The sequence below is a fragment of the Lissotriton helveticus genome, chromosome 3_2 (genome assembly GCF_964261635.1).
Source record: "Lissotriton helveticus chromosome 3_2, aLisHel1.1, whole genome shotgun sequence".
NCBI lineage: Eukaryota > Metazoa > Chordata > Amphibia > Caudata > Salamandridae > Lissotriton > Lissotriton helveticus.
Window position 1 is genome coordinate 389,438,818 of NC_136062.1, and position 20,600 is coordinate 389,459,417.

Here is a 20,600-nt window from a genome sequence, read left to right on the forward strand (position 1 = left end):
TTCAATTATTATTTTTATTATTTTTTTTTGCCCCGCGGGGCCCTTTTAAAACCTCCACATCAAACCTAGGGGGTCAGCGAGGATCTACTATGCCCCCTTATAGTTATTTCCCCCTTTGTTTTGACCTCCTCTTGTCTCTCGATCCTACCGAGAGACAAGATGGCGGCCGCTACGGACTGTTTGGAATGTTGACAGACGCCGGAGAACCAATCAGCTTCGCTTCACAAAGCTCCGTTGCGCGAAAAGTCCGCGAACCAGAGCGCTAACCGGTCCGCTGTTACAGATATATATCTTTTTTTAAACGTTAATTTCTCAAAATCCACTGGAGCACATATATTGAGACCTACAAAAGGCACATCGGGCTACCAGTCCCTACAATTTTGCCAAGTTTCGTGCAAATCCATTCAGCCGTTGGGCTAAAAGTGAGGCCAACCGCCCTATGGAAAACTCAATGTTAAAAACACGTTTTGGGACCCCCCTTTTTTCTCGGCCCCCACTGGACGAACCCCCCCCAAATTTTCAAGGGCTGCTCAGAAACAAAATGTGCCATTTTCCTGAAAATTTCAGCCAATTCCGTCCACAAACGCCAAAGTTATTAGACATAGAATTTTCAAAAAACCCATAGAGAAAAAATCCTAACTATATATACCTACTGGCGACCGCCAGTAGGTAATATATATATATATATATATATATATATATATATATATATATATATATATATATATATATATATATATTCACTGAAAAAACCATAGGTTATAGACCATATATAGTTAGGAATTAGCATTTAAAAAACCTTATTTTACTCACACAAAACCATTGAAATTCCATATATAGTTAGTTGCACTAACTATATATCGCGCACCCGCAATCCACTGCTGATCATGTCACATATTACATCATTCATGACATGGTCAGTGACATCACTGATGACATCACTGATGACATCACTGATGACATCACTGATGACAACATCCAGTGACTGTATTTTTCTGTAAAGTTAAAATATGTCTTGAGTGGATGTATAAGTGTCTGGATGAAGGATTTAGTAGGTGCATGACTGACTATGAGTGAGTGATTAAATGTGTCTCACTGAATGCATGGGTTAGTGACTAAACTGTCTTAATTTGTGCATCATTATGTCTGTTGTTCTGTAAACTGCTGCATGTGTTGATCATTAGCTATACGAGAGGCTATATGTGTTATTAATTGGTTGCCCAAGTATTTCTATGGGAGATTGAGTTTGTGTGGGGGTGGCTGGAAGGTGTGTGACTCTATGCATAGATGTGTGAGCAGTTTATTCACTAGGTGTATGAGTTCAAGAGTGCATGTGGAAACAGCTACATGGGCAGTTGACTGTGTGCATGAGTGTATTGATGAGTGAATGGATATCTCAATGCTACATGTCATAGTAAGTACATATGTAAAACACAGTACATGTGAGAGTTGGCATATATAAATAACTGTGCATGAGAGCCACTGAATGAGTGAGTGGTTGTATCGATCATTGTGAACTTGTATCAGGGATTGTATAAGAGAGTAAATATGTGTTAGTATATGTTTCAATAAGTAAGGTGTGTTTAACTGTATAGTTGAAGAAATGGAGGTGAGATTGTTTCTTTGCATGACTGACTGGGTGTGTGAGTAACTCCATGGATGAGTGGCAGTGTGTGAGTGTCTGTTTACACTGAGTGTATCTAAGGTTATATTAGAGTCTGAAGAGGTTTATCGTATTAGCACAAGAATGATGTCAAATGAGATGTCATCAGTGATGTCATCAGTGATGTCACTGACCATGTCATGAATGATGTAATATGTGACATGATCAGCAGTGGATTGCGGGTGCGCGATATATAGTTAGTGCAACTAACTATATATGGAATTTCAATGGTTTTGTGTGAGTAAAATAAGGTTTTTTAAATGCTAATTCCTAACTATATATGGTCTATAACCTATGGTTTTTTCAGTGAATTTCAATGGTTTTTTAATAGCAAATATCATAAGCTGTCGAATGTCAAGTACGTGGTAAGTAAAAACATTTTTGTGTTTATGCACACTGATCTGCTTTGAATGCTGCCCCCCACCCCTCATTTCTATTAGGAGTACTCTCTCTTTGCAGATAGTGAAGGGTAGTTAACGCAGCCCTTTGCCCCCTTTGTAATACGTCGTGCCTGCTTCTCTCTCCATTTGATTGATTGTTCTCTTTGGTTCATTCTCTATTTACAAACAAGCACAGAGTCGCAATACTCTGTTTAGTCTTTGCAGATAGCGAAAAATCGTGTAAAAAAACAAAAGGAATCGAGCAAAATCAGTAGGCCACTAATGGGATCTCTTTTTGACCTCGCTAAAATAGAAACATTAGGAACAACCTGTTGAAAATAGCAATGCGTATGTACATAAGCGGCATTCATTTGTGTTCACAGTACCCCTTGTTGATTTTTTCAATCGAGCATTGAATTGTTCGAAGTTAATTCTCTTAAGGATCTTCTCTACCTGCAAACGAGGAAGAATAGGAATATTCTCTCTCCCTTTGCAGATAGTGAAGGGTAGGTAACGCAAGCCTTTAACACGTCGTACCTATTTCATTCCTCATTGATTGATTGATTGTCCGAACATTGACTGTTTGGGAATTAGTTCTTTTTGGAGGTATTCCCTGTTTGCAAATAAACGTAGGAAAATCTTTGCAAGTAGTGAAAGGGTACGTAATGCGGACCTTTCTCCCCCGTTGTAATCTGTCATGCCTATCTACTCCCCACTGATTGATGCACCTTTTTCACCCGGACCATTTACTAGAGATACGTCATCTTGCCCGACCAGAGAGCACCCCTAGTGAAAAGGACATATGCAATAATAACGAAGTGATCACTGTATCCTGTTAACAGAAACTTTACCATGAAACAACCTGGAAAGAAAAAAATAGGAAAATGAAAATCAGTAGGCCACTGATGAACATGAACTTTTATTAAACAACAAACAAAGAAACGATAACATAACGTAATGATAAAACCTATTAATGTCCTAGAAACAAGAAAACGTTAAAGTATGCCAGTGGTGAGAGACCAGAAAAACAGTCCGAGAAACCAAATCACCCCTCGCTGTCCCAACTCATGCACTCTGAAAGTTCAAAGTTTTGAGGAGTGCTTGTAACATTGTCTGAAGCCTATTTGCAATTGCTTCATCTTCACTATTCTTAAAGTAAGTGGGGGCTGTTGTGATGCGGTGCCACCCTGAACCGCTTGACGGAGGCCCCCGAGGGACGGTGTCATGTCGCGGACTCGGAGGGGGCGCTTGGCTCCGGCCCCCTCCCCAAGTCGTGTTGCCCTGGTGTGGCCTGAGATCGCCCCCGACATAGGTGGCCGGCTCCCGGGGTCAAGCGGAACTTTTTTCCTTTTGGTGACTCTTCCATTCTTCACCTTGTCCCACAATCCGTTTCACCTAAAGACACGCTGTAGTGGGGCACCCCTTTTCCGTTTCATTTGCCATTCAGCCCGCTTTTGCTACACTGTGCCTCTTCCGCTATTCAGCTGTTTACCGCCCGCTCTTTCGACTACAGCGTCTCGCTCACCATGTACTTGAGTTGCTCCCGCTCTTGCGGTGCAGCGATAGGCGGCTGCCACAGGACTCTCAAAATGGCGGCCATCTCTTCAGATTTGGGCGTGGTCCACTAAATGGGCCTGCGACACCTTGGAACTCGGACGCTTGTCTGCTAGAGCTTGGGCTCCATTCTCGAAAGCGTCCCCTCATCCTTGAAGATTCTACAAAAGTCTTGGGGGCCCCCGACTCCCGCAGGCTTCTGGTGGGGAGCGCCTAGCATGATTGCTCGTGGAATGGCCACGACGGAACTACGAAATGGTGGTGCTCTCATGCTAACGCCAGCTTCAGTCTGAAACATCCAGAAACACTGTAGACTACCAATTCGATCAGTTCCGGTAGCGCTCCAACGTGACCCGGTAGAGAAGAACTTGCCCTCCCCTCTTTGACTGATGGTTCTTGTTGCCTGTCCCTTCTGTTGTCATTTAACAGAACTATTTAGCCTGCTGAAAGGGGTTGTGTGCCGTCCGCTGGTTGGTGGAGACATTTTGACTATATTCTGGACCTGCGTTGTCGCGTAATGCGTCATATGACGCGCCGCGTTAGAAAGTTTAATAAATTATGAAACACAATAAACAATCCTTAAAAAATAAAAAAAAATAAAAAATAATCAACAAAAGCAACAGCTAGGTAATACACATATAATTTTATCTCCGCGAAGCGGAGCGCTGTTACAGATATATATCTTGTTTCTGAACGTTAATTTCTCAAAATGCACTGAAGCACATATATTGAGACCTAGCAAAGGCACATCGGGCTACCAGTCCCTACAATTTTTCCAAGTTTCGTGCAAATCCATTCAGCTGTTCGATCCTACCGAGAGACAAGATGGCGGCCGCTACGGACTGTTTGGAATGTTTACAGACACCGGAGAGCCAATCAGCTTCGCTTCGCAAAGCTCCGTAACGCGAAAAGTACGCGAAGCGGTGCGCTGTTACAGATATATACTTTTTTTTTAACGTTAATTTCTCAAAATCCACTGGAGCACATATATTGAGATCTAGCAAAGGCACATCGGGCTACCAGTCCCTACAATTTTGCCAAGTTTCGTGCAAATCCATTCAGCTGTTCGATTATTTTTATTTTTTTTTGCCCCGCGGGGCCCTTTTAAAACCTCCACATCAAACCTAGGGGGTGAGCGACAATGTACTATGCCCCCTTATGGTCATTTGCCCCTTCGCTTTGGCCTCCTCTTGTCTCTCGATCCTACCGAGAGACAAGATGGCGGCCGCTACGGACTGTTTGGAATGTTGACAGACGCCGGAGAACCAATCAGCTTCGCTTCACAAAGCTCCGTTGCGCGAAAAGTCCGCGAACCAGAGCGCTGCCCGGTCCGCTGTTACAGATATATATCTTTTTTTAAACGTTAATTTCTCAAAATCCACTGGAGCACATATATTGAGACCTACAAAAGGCACATCGGGTTACCAGTCCCTACAATTTTGCCAAGTTTCGTGCAAATCCATTCAGCCGTTCGGGCTAAAAGTGAGGCCAACCGCCCTATGGAAATTAACATGGGAAAAACGCGTTTTGGGACCCCCCTTTTTTCTCGGCCCCCCCTTGACGAACCCCCCCAAAATTTTCAGGGGCTGCTCAGAAACAAAATGTGCCATTTTCCTGAAAATTTCAGCCAATTCCGTCCACAAACGCCAAAGTTATTAGACATAGAATTTTCAAAAAACCCATAGAGAAAAAATCCTAACTATATATACCTACTGGCACATTTTGTTTCTGAGCAGCCCTTGAAAATTTGGGGGGGGGTTCGTCCAGTGGGGGCCGAGAAAAAAGGGGGGTCCCAAAACGCGTTTTTCCCATGTTAATTTCCATAGGGCGGTTGGCCTCACTTTTAGCCCGAACGGCTGAATGGATTTGCACGAAACTTGGCAAAATTGTAGGGACTGGTAGCCCGATGTGCCTTTTGTAGGTCTCAATATATGTGCTCCAGTGGATTTTGAGAAATTAACATTTAAAAAAAGATATATATCTGTAAGCGCGGACCAGGCAGCGGTCTGGTTCGCGGACTTTTCGCGCAACGGAGCTTTGTGAAGCGAAGCTGATTGGTTCTCCGGCGTCTGTCAACATTCCAAACAGTCCGTAGCGGCCGCCATCTTGTCTCTCGGTAGGATCGAGAGACAAGAGGAGGTCAAAACAAAGGGGGAAATAACTATAAGGGGGCATAGTAGATCCTCGCTGACCCCCTAGGTTTGATGTGGAGGTTTTAAAAGGGCCCCGCGGGGCAAAAAAAAAACAAAATAATAATAATCGAACGGCTGAATGGATTTGCACGAAACTTGGCAAAATATTAGGGACTGGTAGCCCGATGTGCCTTTGCTAGGTCTCAATATATGTGCTCCAGTGGATTTTGAGAAATTAACGTTGAAAAAAAGATATATATCTGTAACAGCGCTCCGCTTCGCGTACTTTTCGCGTTACGGAGCTTTGCGAAGCTGATTGGTTCTCCGGCGTCTGTCAACATTCCAAACAGTCCGTAGCGGCCGCCATCTTGTCCCTCGGTAGGATTGAGAGACAAGAGGAGGCCAAAGCGAAGGGGGAAATGACCATAAGGGGGCATAGTAGATTCTTCCTGACCTCTTAGGTTTGATGTACCATTTTGCCAAGTTTGGTGTAATTCCGTTCAGCCATTCAGGCTGTAGACGTATGTAAATGTCCTATGGAAAATTGCATGGGGAAAACACATTTGAAAGTGTTGAAATTTAGAACCAATTAAAATGTTACTTTGGTTTTGTATTTGTGTGTGATGAAAGTTAATTGGTTATGTATATATGTCAAATGAGAGGAAACCACAGCCATTTTGTGATACTACTGTCTGAGGTACATTTGTGAGGAATTTTTGGTGGTGAATTTCTGGTGTTTGATTTACACAGTACTAACACTTCTGCTACTTTTAAAAAGGTGAGTTGTTAATTTGTAAGGGGAACTATGTTGTACACTTGAAGATAATTTGAAAAATGTTTTCTGTTATTTATTTGCAGTCCTTCTGTTATACTAAATACTTGATGAAGTTAGTTTTATATTATGTATTACTAAAAACGATAAATGAAAGTGATTATTTTTTTCTGCAATTTACAGCAAGCAATTTCAAAATAAAATGGCTCACAATGAAGAGACCGTGGCAATTTCTTTTGAATTGTCCACTACATTGATTGAAATTGAGAGCACCAATAATGAAATATTGTCACAAGGAGGACATGACTTGTATGATTCCATTAGATTGATTGAAATGGACAGCACCAATAATGAAATATTGTCACAAGGAGGAGATGACTTGAATGATTCCACTACATTGATTGAAATTGAGAGCACCAATAATGAAATATTGTCACGAGGAGATGACTTGAATGATTCCACTACATTGATTGAAATGGACAGCACCAATAATGAAATATTGTCAGAAGGAGGAGATGACTTGAATGATTTTTTTGATCAATCTCTTGATGGCGAATTTATCGAGTGTTTGGAGACCATAGAGTTACAAGAATCATCATTGCAGACTTTTAATGAGGAGATTCCAGATGAGATGATTGAAGAGGAAATTACTGATGAGGACATGTTACTAGTTGTTTCAAATTTAGAAAATTCTGAAGAATAAATTTATATTTAGAAATCAAAAATTGTTTGAGACATTATTTATTTTTATTTTTAATTTATGAGGTTGTAGCGAAGTGATTGTAGTATAAAATGAGACTTATAGTATAGAGTGCAACATTTTTATGTTACATGGTAAGTTTACTCATATTTACTTCCCTTCTGCCACTATATTATCTCCAATGTGTATTTGACATGTCTTCTTCATCTCCGGCCTCCTTTCTCTCACTGTGTGTCTCCGATGCATCTTATCGCTGGTATTTTGTGTAATTACAGAAGAGAGTAAAATAAAATAGTTCGGAACGTGAAAAGGGGGCAAAGTAGAGTACTCCTCACCCCCTAGGCCTTTTTAGGCGGTCCCAAAAGGATCAGTTTCTGCTTTCCTGAGAGATTATGGTATGAGTTCCATATACCACAATAACTTGCATTACAACATGCAAGATATCTATCTCCTATTACCAACTTTTGGAGATATTCGCGCTAAGCGCGAATATCTCCAAAAAGTAACACCTGCCCTGAGCAGTTCTTAGCCATGTAATCCAATGGGAGGTGGATAACATGGCTAAGAGTATTAGCTCGGTAATGCATGAATATCGCTGAGTTTTTAGCGATATTCATGCATTGCGGCCGTTTATTATCGCATTTGCGATAAACCTTGATAATAGTAAGGTTTATCTTCGATAATTTCTGACGATGCTTAGTGGTAAAAAATTGGTTGGTAAGCATCGTTAGCGATAAATATCGCTTAACTTTGGTAATATGCCCCAACGTCTGTTAACGTTCGATTCGAAGGAAATGAGGAAGTGTTGAAAAACATTGTCTGCGCCATCTTGCCTTTTTTGAAATGCCACACTTTTGTCGTGCACGGCAGCCATTTTAGATGTCTTGACCAGACCCACTCTCTGCACGCTGTCGATTCGTAGCATGGCTCCTCACCCTCGTAAGCATCTCCCCCAGGCACTGGTCACCACCGCTCTCTGTCTTATGCATGGGCAATAAACCTTCCCCCATCTGCGCTGCTCTTCCCTGAGAATCACACTCTGTGCCCGCCCGACACCTCCCTTTCGCCCTATTCACTACCGCACCCTCTGACACTCCTCTTCCTCTGTGTCCGAATGTCCAGGCCGGTCCTAGGCTATCAGCTAGCCCTGCAGATGTAGTTTATGGCCCCAGCTGTAAAGAATCACCCCTCTTCAAAGGAGTTATAGTAGATCAAGGCCCACACCCGATGTGATCCGTCACAGCACACGCGTTCCTACTATCTGAAAACCATCCTGTATTGTGATTGGGGAGGGGACCGAGCCTGAAGCGGAAGATTCCAGGAATGACTCTTTGTACATCAAAGTTTTTACAATTATGTGTCACATTAAAAATATATAGCACTCCAACAAAGTAGTAGGAATATAAAACTTTAATAACATATAAATATATACAACAAAACAAAAACAGTAAAAACATTTAAACAACGAAGAGACCGTGGCAATTTCTTTTTAATTATCCAATAGATTTATTGAAATTGACAGCACCAATAATGAAATATTCTTGTCAGTAGCGGTCTGTTGTGCGAATAGTTCCAAGGCAGCAGAACGCGCTGAAATCTAGATGGCACGAAAGTGATGTCTAGTAAGTTGCCGCCCAGCAAAAAACGGCGTGGGGCGCCGCGGGGGTGAGTGAGTCCAGTAGGCACCACAGCTATTCTTACCGGCATTGCAGAATTACTGCTGGGGACAATGCCTGTGCTGTAGCAGGGTCACAGCAGAAACAAAAAGGATTCTGTTGAAGATGTTGTTGGTTTTCAATTTGAAAACAGTTCTGGTGTCAACTGCTATGCTAATGTAGTGGTTAATGTTTTGTTTTCTCTAGAAAATGTAAAAGAGGGGGAGGCAGTCCAAAGTTCCGTTAAAAGGGCAAAGGAAAGGATCGGTGGTTTGAACTATCAGTCAAAAAGGGGAGGGGGTGCAATAATTTTTCCTACCGGGTCACACTGTGCTTTCACCGGAAGTAAGGTCTGCAGGATTGTAGTAATTCAAAGTGAGGCTGGCGCCAGCATGGGAGCGCCGACGTCCCGCGGATACAGTTTCGTCACTCCACGGGCGATCATGGCAGTCATTCCCCATCGGGGGTCGGAGACTCCCGCGGCTCCTCTAGAATCTTCAAGGTCGTGGAGGACTACGGTGGTGGAGTCAACCAGTGACCGGGCCATTTCTTTATGTTGGGCCCGCTCTTGCCAGGTCGACCGCCATTTTGAGAGTTCGGCAGCTACTGGCGATCGCGGGGTCACATGAGCGGACGGGCTCCACCCTGCCGGGCGAGACGTTGCAGCATGGCCACAGTGGAAGAACCGTTATCTAGGTCGTTCCGAAACTGTGCAGCACTGTAGTTGTTAGGATGCCACCGCCTGGAGCGCTGAGGGTGCAGCTGGGAAGCCTCCACCTGGGGAGGCGGGAGAGGCCTGTTCGCACCGTCTCTCCCTCCCAGTGCACCCCACGGCGTCTCGCTTGAGATTTGTTATGGCCGGACCAGGCGATGAGGACGAGGGGGGGGTCGGAGGCATGTGCAAGACATCCCCCTCCAGTGTTGTCGCAGCCATTATAAAAGAAAGAAGTGTCCCGTCCGTCTTCGGGCCGGGCTTCCGGTGGATGTCGGCCGGACGCCCCTGGCTCTGGCCCCATGAACGGGTTTCTTGGTTTATCGGCTGCAGCCGGATCCCGTCGGCCTCGGCCCCCCGACCGTTGGTGGTCGGACCGGAAGAGCATGTGGCGGGACTACCTGCAACTCTCAAGGGCCACCGCGGCCGGACTGGGAGAGAGAGGGGAGGGTCGAGGAGACATTCCCCCCCCCTGCAACTGTTCAGCGTTGTAAAGGCAATCCCCTGGCCGGGTCCCGCTGGTCTCGGCCTCTCCTCCGGCTACACCCTACGTTAGGATCTCCTGGCCGAGGCGTGGCAGCAGGACCTGCCTTATATGGGCTGCTCCCGGCTGGGCGTAGCCGGAACCCTGCCCCACCTTGGAAGTTTCCAGAGTGGGGGTGGATGTTCTACTGACTTGCATTTTCCCTAGTCTATCGATTTTTTTGGCGTGGCAGGCGGTGGGACAGCGAGGGGTGATTTGGTTTCTCTTACTGTTTTTCTGGTCTCTCACCACTGGCATATTTTAACGTTTTCTTGTTTCTAGGACATTAATAGGTTTTATCATTACGTTATGTTATCGTTTCTTTGTTCGTTGTTTAATAAAAGTTCATGTTCATCAGTGGCCTACTGATTTTCGTTTTCCTATTTTTTTCTTTCCAGGTTGTTTCATGGTAAAGTTTCTGTTAACAGGATACAGTGATCACTTCGTTATTATTGCATATGTCCTTTTCACTAGGGGTGCTCTCTGGTCGGGCCAGATGACGTATCTCTAGTAAATGGTCCGGGTGAAAAAGGTGCATCAATCAGTGGGGAGTAGATAGGCATGACAGATTACAACGGGGGAGAACGGTCCGCATTACGTACCCTTTCACTACTTGCAAAGATTTTCCTACGTTTATTTGCAAACAGGGAATACCTCCAAAAAGAACTAATTCCCAAACAGTCAATGTTCGGACAATCAATCAATCAATGAGGAATGAAATAGGTACGACGTGTTAAAGGCTTGCGTTACCTACCCTTCACTATCTGCAAAGGGAGATAGAATATTCCTATTCTTCCTCGTTTGCAGGTAGAGAAGATCGTTAAGAGAATTAACTTCGAACAATTCAATGCTCGATTGAAACAATCAACAAGGGGTACTGTGAACACAAATGAACGCCGCTTATATACATACGCATTGCTATTTTCAACAGGTTGTTCCTAATGTTTCTATTTTAGCGAGGTCAAAAGAGATCCCATTAGTGGCCTACTGATTTTGCTCGATTCCTTTTGTTTTTTTACACGATTTTTCGCTATCTGCAAAGACTAAACAGAGTATTGCGACTCTATGCTTGTTTGTAAATAGAGAATGAACCAAAGAGAACAATCAATCAAATGGAGAGAGAAGCAGGCACGACGGATTACAAAGGGGGAAAGGGCTGCGTTAACTACCCTTCACTATCTGCAAAGAGAGAGTACTCCTAATAGAAATGAGGGGTGGGGGGCAGCAATCAAAGCAGATCAGTGTGCATAAACACGAAAAAAAAAATTCTTACCACGTACTTGACATTCGACAGCTTATGATATTTGCTATTAAAAAACCATTGAAATTCACTGAAAAAACCATAGGTTATAGACCATATATAGTTAGGAATTAGCATTTACAAAACCTTGAAAATTCACTGAAAAAACCATAGGTTATAGACCATATATAGTTAGGAATTAGCATTTAAAAAACCTTATTTTACTCACACAAAACCATTGAAATTCCATATATAGTTAGTTGCACTAACTATATATTGCGCACCCGCAATCCACTGCTGATGATGTCACATATTACATCATTCATGACATGGTCAGTGACATCACTGATGACATCACTGATGACATCTCAAATGACATCACTGATGACATCTCACTTGACATCAATGATCACATCACTGATGATATCATTCATGTGACAATACAATGCATCTCCTCACATTTTAATATAACCTCTGTTTCACCCAGTGTTAAAAACAGAGTATAATTTTTGAAACCATTGACACACCAATACTAGTTACTACATACGTACTCACTGATTCCTACGTCTACACACACATTCACTCATTCACCCATACAATCATTCATACATACAATCACTCATGTTTACAACACAATCATATGCACTCATACACCTATACAGACACTCACACTCTGCCACTCATCCATGGAGTTACTCACACACCTAGTCAGTCCTGTAAAGAATCAATCACACTTCCATTTTCTACTCTATACAGTTAAACATAGAGCACCTTACGTTTTCAACCATATACTAACACATACTTACTCTCTTATACAATCATTGATACAAGTACACATTGATCTGTACAGAGTCACACACCTCCCATCCAGCCACACACACACTCAGTCTCCCATGCAAATACTTGGGCAATCAATCAATAACCCATATAGTTACTCATATAGCTACTGATCAACACATGCAGCAGTTTACAGAACAACAGACATAATGATGCACAAATTAAGACAGTTTAGTCACTAACCCATGCACTCAGTGAGACACATTTAATCACTCACTCATACATTCAGTCATGCACCTACTAAATCCTTCGTCCAGACACTTATACATCCACTCATTCTTCAATATGTAAGACATATTTTAACTTTACAGAAACATAGTCACTGGATGTTGTCATCAGTGATGTCATCAGTGATGTCATTTGAGATGTCATCAGTGATGTCATCAGTGATGTCACTGACCATGTCATGAATGATGTAATATGTGACATCATCAGCAGTGGATTGCGGGTGCGCAATATATAGTTAGTGCAACTAACTATATATGGAATTTCAATGGTTTTGTGTGAGTAAAATAAGGTTTTTTAAATGCTAATTCCTAACTATATATGGTCTATAACCTATGGTTTTTTCAGTGAATATATATACACAATTCGACATCGACACGCGTCAGGCAAGAAATCATCTTGTGGGTGATCTAGGAATGCATGAATGAAGACCGGATGGTCGACCTGAAACCATGTGCCTTCCTGAAGCTTTCGGGCAATTTGATGACACAGACTTATGGCGGCTGCCCTCGTCGCAGGAAGAGCACCATCTCTGTGACGGTAAAGGAGAGGCTGCGGTGAAGAACTGTTCATCTGCCATGCAGCGTTTGAGGTCCGGAAAAAAGCTTTCCTAGATGCTCGGAGTCCTACTAAGGATTGAATGTGCTTTTAATTCATAATTTCGGCCAGAAACCCACTTAGGGAAAACTACTGCTCGAACGAAGGGAACTACAATGCCCAGCATGCATTAAAATGACTGCACTAAGCATACGCCCACTAATGGCAAGCATGCGTAAATAAAAGAGCCTTTTCAAGCTGGAGTTGTGTGCAGCCTATGAATAAGATGCTCAGACATCGAAACGCGTCAGGCAAGAAATCATCTCGTGGGTGATCTAGGAATGCATGAATGAAGACCGGATGGTCGACCTGAAACCGTGTGCCTTCCTGAAGCTTTCGGGCAATTTGATGACACATATGTATATATATATATTTTTTTTTTTTTGTTACGTCTGTCTGGTTACTCACCTTCTTAGTGTTTTCTCCCACTTGCCTGTTGGTGATGAATTCTGCTTGGCCATTCATCAGAGGGATTGACCGATACTAGCCACACTTCATCTTTAAGTTTTGCTTTTCTAGAAAACCAGTATTTGCGCTTCTGACATTGGCGAGACTCTTTCAAAATAAGTAATTGTGTTGTATATCCCCAACATTATCCCAATTAGTCGTGGCCAAAATATTTTAAAGAAAGCCAGAACAAACTTGCCAGGGCTGGGGCCTTTACAACCTTGAGACCCCTCACTACTTTAATGATTTCTTTCCTTGGCGGACATAGGACTGTTTGGGAAGCTATCTGACCTGGTGTAAATTTAGATAAGCCACCTCTTTCTAGATTGATTTATTTTATGGCATTTCCTCATAACTAATGTTTCTAATGTCACTGCTTTATTTACCTTTCCCCCCTCCCCCATTTCTTTTTTTTTATAATCTTATTCAGTTGACCTTACGACCCCTCTGCTGACGCTGACCCCCATGGTGTCTCTCCCGGCGCCGTCCTCGGACGACGTCAGCCCTAGTTTCAGTTCGGGTCTGGCGTCGGAATGGAGCCGTCGACGGGTGAGGCCTTCACCTATGACCCGGCTCCGTCATTCCAGCCTGTTTACCAGGACACGGATGAAGAGGAGGTCTGGGAGGGGTCTGAGGACCCTTTGGCACAGCAGTGCCAGTTGAGCCAGGACTGGGCAAACAAGCTAGGGGAGGCCAGTGGTCTGGACACTTCGCCCGACACTGAATTCATCTCTCCTTCCTCCGTGGCTGCGAAGGAGGGTGCCACTTATGGTGTGGTGTTGCGCAGGGCAGCCAAGGCATTGGCTCTTGAGCTCCCTGCTGCGGCTGTGAGGACTAATCTCCTCACTGAGGTGCTTCAGCGGCTAGTAAGCTCCTCGGAGCCTCTACTGCCGTTCAATGAGGCCCTCACGGACGTTCTGTTGGGCACCTGGTTCAAGTCCTCCACAGTGCCCCCTGTGGATCGGAACGTGGCCCGACGCCACCATCTGGCTCCGGGCGACCCTAGCTTTCTGTCCGTGCACCCCACCCCCGAGCGTCTGGTGATCCAGGCTTCTACGTTTCAGACCGCATACCTGACCGCTCCCCCTAACGGGAATCCAAAAGGTTGGATCAGTTTCTGTAGAAACTGTTCTCCTCATTGAGTTTGGGGTTGCTGTCTGTCAACACCGCTTGCCTTTTGGGCCGTTATACCCACTCTTTGGTGGGGACACGGTTGCGGACGTGCTGCCCCAGTGCCCGGAGGAGGCCCGGGCCTGGCTCGCCCAAGCCCTTGCGGATGGGTGGGATGCGGCGCGTTATTCCATCAGATGTGCACTGTACACCACGGACTCGCTGGGAAGGGCAGTTTCCACGATGGTGGTGGTTCACTGCCACGCCTGGCTGAGGTCCGCCAATTTCCTCGGGCTATGTCCAGGCCACGCTCATGGATATGCCCTTTGATGGCCGCTGCCTCTTTGGCGACAAAGCAGACAGTGCGCTTGAGCGTTTTCAAGGACTCCATCGCTATGGCCAAGTTCTTGGGCCTCTCGGGCTAGCGCCGGCAAACATCTGCCTTTCGTGGCCAAGGAAGGGGCACCCCCACACGTCCTGCCAGCCACAGGCTGCAGAACCAACCTCAACGTGGACGTGGTAACCGCCGTGGCCGTGCCGGGGGACAACGGCAAGGTCAGTCCACATCCGCTCCCGCAGCATCTGCCTCAAAGCCTTCCTAGTCCGACCTTTTTGGCCCACTCGACGCCAGTGGGGGGAACAGGGTCCGCCATCACCTCCTCCACTGGCGCTCCATCACGCCTGACACGTTGGTGCTGCAAATCGTCCGAAGGGGCTACTTCCTCCCCTTCGAGACGATACCTCCAGCCATGCCACCGCAATGCCACCGCATGTCGGGGGATCACTTGCAACTTCTGCAGGAGGAAGTTATGGCCCCCTTGGCCAAGTGGGCCATCAAGCACGTTCCTGGGCCAGAAGTAGGACGTGGTTGCTAATCCCACTACTTTCTGGTAGCCAAGAAGGGCAAAGGAGGCCTACGCCCTATCTCCGGAGCATCAACGGCTTCCTCCGGAAGGAGAAGTGCAAGATGCTGACTTTGGCTCAGGTCTTGTTTGCCCTAGATCCTGGAGACTTTGGACTTGCAGGACGCATATTTCCACATACCCGTCCTGCCAGCCCACCAGCGCTACCTGCGGTTCACGGTAGGCCACAAGCAGTTTACCGTGCTCCCCTTCGGCCTTACCTGCGCCCCTCGGGCGTTCACGAAAGTGATGGCGGTGGTCGCAGCTCATCTGCGCAGATCAGGGGTTCCAGTCTTCCCCTATCTTGAAGACTGGTTGTTGAAGGCGGGCTCGCCCCAAACAGTAGTTTCCCACCTCCACACTAGGGCCGACCTCCTGCACTCGCTGTGGTTCTCCATCAACGTGCTGAAGTCACACCAGTGCCCCTCTCAGAAGCTCCTTTTTATCGGAGCTGTTCTGGACTCTGTGCAGTTTCGGGTTTGTCCCTCCGAACAGTGGGTTCAGGATATTCAGGCTCTGATTCCGATCTTTCAGCCTTTATCCTGAGTTTCGGTACGGTTGACACCGCGGCTACTGGGGCTGATGGCCTCCTGCATCCTTCTGGTGCTTCACGCCAGGTGGCGGATGTGGGCTCTACAGTGGGACCTGAAGTTTCAGTGGACACAGCATCAGGGCAACTTGTCAGACCATGTCCTGATCTCAGAGGGCACTACGAGTCAGTTGCAGTGGTGGCTCACGAACCGAGATTGGATCAGCGGTAGATCCCTCTTCCTACCCCCACTGGAGCACGTAGTGGTGACTGAGGCATCCCTCCTGGGATGTGGGGGGGGGGCACATGGGAGAGGCGGAGATCAGAGGCCTCTGGTCTCTTGCGGAGTCCCGGCTCCATATCAACCTTCTGGAGCTGCGGGCGATCACTCTTGCACTGAAGGCATTCCTTCCCTCTGTCCGGGGAAGTGTAGTGCAGGTGTTCACGGACAACTCCACTGCCATGTGGTACTGCAACAAACAAGGCGGGATGGGGTGGTGGACACTTTGTCAGGAGCCTCTGCTCCTCTGGACATGGCTGGAACACCAGGGCGTCACACTGGTGATTCAACACCTGGCAGGTTCCCTGAACGCCAGGCCGGTGCATGTTGGATCATGAATGGTGTCTGAACTCCGAAGTGGCGCAAGGTCTCTTTCAGCAGTGGGGAGAGTCTTGGTTAGATCTATTCGCCACCGAAGGGAACGCGCAATGTCATCAGTTCGGCGCGTTGTGGCACTCGCTCGGAGACGCTTTTCGTCGCGAGTGGAGCTGCGGTCTGTTGTACACCTTTCCGCCTATACCACATCTGCCCAGAGTGCTGTAGAAGATCAGGCGAGACCGGGCCCAAGTCATCCTTGTGGCTGCGGACTGGGCACGAAGATACTGGTATCCCGAGCTACTCAGCATGTCAGTCGATCCCCCGATTCGTCTGCCTCTTCAGAAGGACCTGTCCAGTCTCCATCTACATGCGTGGAGATTGAGCGGCGACAGTTGAGGCCATTTGACTTGCCTCCTGAAGTCTTTGATGTGATTCTGGCAGCCAGGCGTCCCTCCACAAAATTGGTATACACCTGCAGGTGGAACAAATTTGTGACATGGTGCACAGCAAAGGCTGTGGATCCACTCTCTGTCCCCCTTTCAGAGGTTCTCCTCTTTCTTCTTTCTCTTGCCCAGCAGGACTCTGCTCTGGGCACTATCAAGGGCTACCTCTCGGCTGTATCAGCCTTCTTGAGGCTTCCTGATCAGCCTTCTCTTTTCAAGTGCCCTGTTGTAAATAGGTTCTGGAAAGGCATCACACACATGTTTCCTCCTGTTCCTTTAGTGATGCCTCAGTGGGACTTGTACCTTGTTCGGACTTATCTGATGTGCGCTCCCTTTGAGCCACTTCATAACTGTTCACTAGGTCTTCTGACTCTTAAAACTGCATTTCTGGTTGCCATCACCTCTGCCAGGAGAGAGAGTGTGCTCCAGGCTCTATCTTCTAAACCTCCTATCCTCTCTGTCCTTCCGGACAAGGTTGTTCTGAGGACTCGTCCTTCTTTCCTGCCCAAGGTGATTACAGCCTTTCATATCTGCCAGTACAACACCTTGCCCACCTTCTTTCCGCCTCTGCATCCCTCGAAAGAGGAAGAAAGGTTCCACCGTCTGGACCCAAAACATGCGCTCTCTTACTATCTCGTCCGCACACGCCAGTTCCGGGTGGACGACCGGCTCTGTTGGTTACGTGGGTGCTAAGAAGGGACGGGCGGTGCACTAGCGGACCAACTCTCGGTGGGTCGGTTTGTGCATCAAGGTCTGTTATTCATTGGCGAAAAAGGAGCCTCCTGCGGGGCTCCACACTCATTCCACTCTGGCCACAGCGGCTACTACTGCCCTGGATCGGGAAGTCCCCTTGTAGGACATCTGTCAGGCAGCTACGTGGGCCTCGCTGCACACGTTTGCTAGGAACTACTGCCTGGACAGGCAAGTTCGGAGAGATGGCTTTTTCGGCCATTCCGTTCTCCAGGACTTTCTGGTGTGAACTTGGTTCGCAGACCCTCCACCGGGGTTGGTATTGCTGGGGTATCTATTCTAAGGTAAGGAACGCTAACCTTTTTCTTTCAGATGCACAAGTTTCTTACCTTCTGTAACGATATATCTGTAAGAAACAGTAGTTAGTGTTAGATTCCTTACCGCCCCACCCATCCTCCCCGTTCTGAGAACCGATATCTAGGGTTAAGGTATCTCCCTTTGAGGACCCTAGTTTCATGGCACCAGTGTCTGTTTCTATCATGGCTCTGCGTTCCTGGCGCGGAAAGCTATGTACAGAACTGACGTCCACACGCGAGGGCGGCGTCTAAGTACTCCGACGTCATCCCGGCTATCACGAAGCAGACGACGGACGCGGAGCCGCAGATGATGCCTACCGACGCGCAAGGGTACTGCTGACAAACTTTCCGGATCCAGCCTGACGCCTGGGGATATTGTAAGGTAAAAAATGTAACACCAACTACTGTTGCTTACAGATATATAGTTACAGAAGGTAAGGAACTTGTGCTTTGCTGGCATCTGCGGAGGGTTTCTTAAGGAGGGGTCTGACTAATGTGCGTTTACATTGGTCAGGAAAGGTGGCTATGGTGATGGCTACAATGAGGAAGGGGGTATCTACAGCAGCTTTCCTAGTTACCAAGGTTCAAAGGTGGTGGGGGTAGGGGTCCATGGGTGTTCCAGAGTTAGATGGAGTGCATGATGGTTGTGGTGCTCTGTGTGGTGAGTTGTTGCAATATGGTGAGGGGATGGTCTTGGGTGGAATCCGTTGGCATGAGGATGCTGTCAAAGTTGGTGGTCTGGGGTTTGAAATTTCTGTAAATGGTGGCTATCTTGTTGTGAGAGTAGTCCGCCAGGGTCCTTCAAAGTTACTGGGAAGGAGAGATTGTGTTCTTGGTAACTGATAGATAGGAGAATTTTCTGACCATATTGAAAAGTTCCATGCTGTGGTTGGAGTTGGCTATGATGTGGTCCGCCAGGGCATATCATTTCATGTCTTTCAGGCTTTGATGGTATTTGTCGAGGACTGACTTCAAGGTAGCACTGCCTGTTGGATCTTTGCTGGTGCGCCATGGTTTTCCTAGAAGTTTGGAGCTGCGTTTCATGGTGCAAAGTTCTGGTGTGTACCAGCTGGCTTGTTTAGTGGATTTCTTGTTCTTGGTGGGCTTGATAGGGGCGACTTTGTCAGTGCAGTTGGTGATCCAGGTGGAGAAGTTCTTGACTGCCTGCTCCAGGTTGGTAACAAGGTTGGTATGAGTGATGTTGAGGGCGTCTGTCCATTGGAAATATGTAGCTTTGTTCCAGCAGCAGTCGGAGGATCTGGTGGCTTTCCATTCAAACAATATTGCAGGGAATGTGTGTGAGGAACTCTTTTACATCTAAAATGTACAACCTGTCTTCTAACTTTTGATTTGTCATTTTAAACCTGCATTTTCCATGCTTCTTTGAAGCCTTTTTTAAATGTTTACTCTGCAACAGATTTATTTTTTATTTTTCAAGTTAGTGTTTGGTTGCATTTGTAAAAACCTGTTGGCTATTGCAGTTCTCAGGCTTTTGTTTGTATTCACTGCAGCCTCCGTTTTCAAAATATTTTAGTTAGGTTTTTGTTCGAGCCGCACACTAGTATGTGTCAGTTTAAACACACGCACATGTACGCATGTACAGACTGCCACATAAGGGCAAACAGGCCAGCTACTTTAAAACAAGACCAGCATTGGCAGAGCAAACAGATTTACCTTTAATTGGGTAACACATGGATCCCCCAATATGCATGAAAACAGTTTGTATGCATTAGAAAAAGACCTATTAATTTTTGCTTGTTAAAAATTGGATTCCTGATTATGGCCTTATCATATATGGTTTAGCAATATTTGAAGGGATCTGCATTTTTAGGTCTGTTTTGGTTACATTGGGTCCCTTATAATCAAGTTAGACAAACTCCTCCTACATTATCAGAAAATGGCTGAATGCGAGTCCTTCGTTCAGCTTAGTAAGTTCAACAGGCGACTCGCCTTATGAGTATTAAACTTGCTTCAGTTACTCAATTGTAAGTAAGGGCAAAAGTGAATCCGATTTAGCAGGAGTGGTAAAGTGGCTCAAAAGTGCTTGCTTTCTCCAGTCTGGTCCCTTTCTTGGTTTTCACTTGGGCCCTTACTGATATTGTGGTCTTCTTTAAATATTTGTCCTGCAGCAATTAATTGTCTGATAATTGCCATGTTACTAAGGTTGTCAATTTGGACATTTATGTGAAACACCTCAATATGTTTAAGGCTTGTAATAGTGTTGTATCCTGTCTCATCCTATTGACTGTTCTATCTTACTGTGTAGTCCTGCTAATTTTGCAATGAACCACTGTTTTGTAGCTTGGTGTGACCTCCGTAAACAACCAGACTTATGGTGTGACTATCCTGAATGCTCATAGTACAGAAGGATCTTTAGTTAAACATGTTTTTTCCCCATCTTTTAAAGGAAAAAGCAAAGAAGGAAACTCCTCCTCAATCACCTGTGCCTCAAAACATGAAGGAGAAGGGTCCTCCAAGCCCTGCTATTTATGAGGTGAGTGGTTAAATTGAGAACCATTTAGCCTTTCTGGCAAG

At 45.9% G+C, this 20,600-nt stretch overlaps 1 protein-coding gene across 3 annotated transcripts in view; it reads left to right on the forward strand.

Moving 5' to 3' along the window:
* Positions 1-20,600, forward strand: part of CTTN (cortactin) — a 277,969-nt gene that overhangs the window by 198,672 nt on the left and 58,697 nt on the right. For all 3 annotated transcript variants that reach the window (XM_078684298.1, XM_078684300.1, XM_078684299.1), the window contains one exon: positions 20,473-20,559. In XM_078684298.1, coding sequence (XP_078540424.1) covers positions 20,473-20,559 — 87 coding nt within the window. The remainder of the gene's footprint in view (positions 1-20,472; positions 20,560-20,600) is intronic.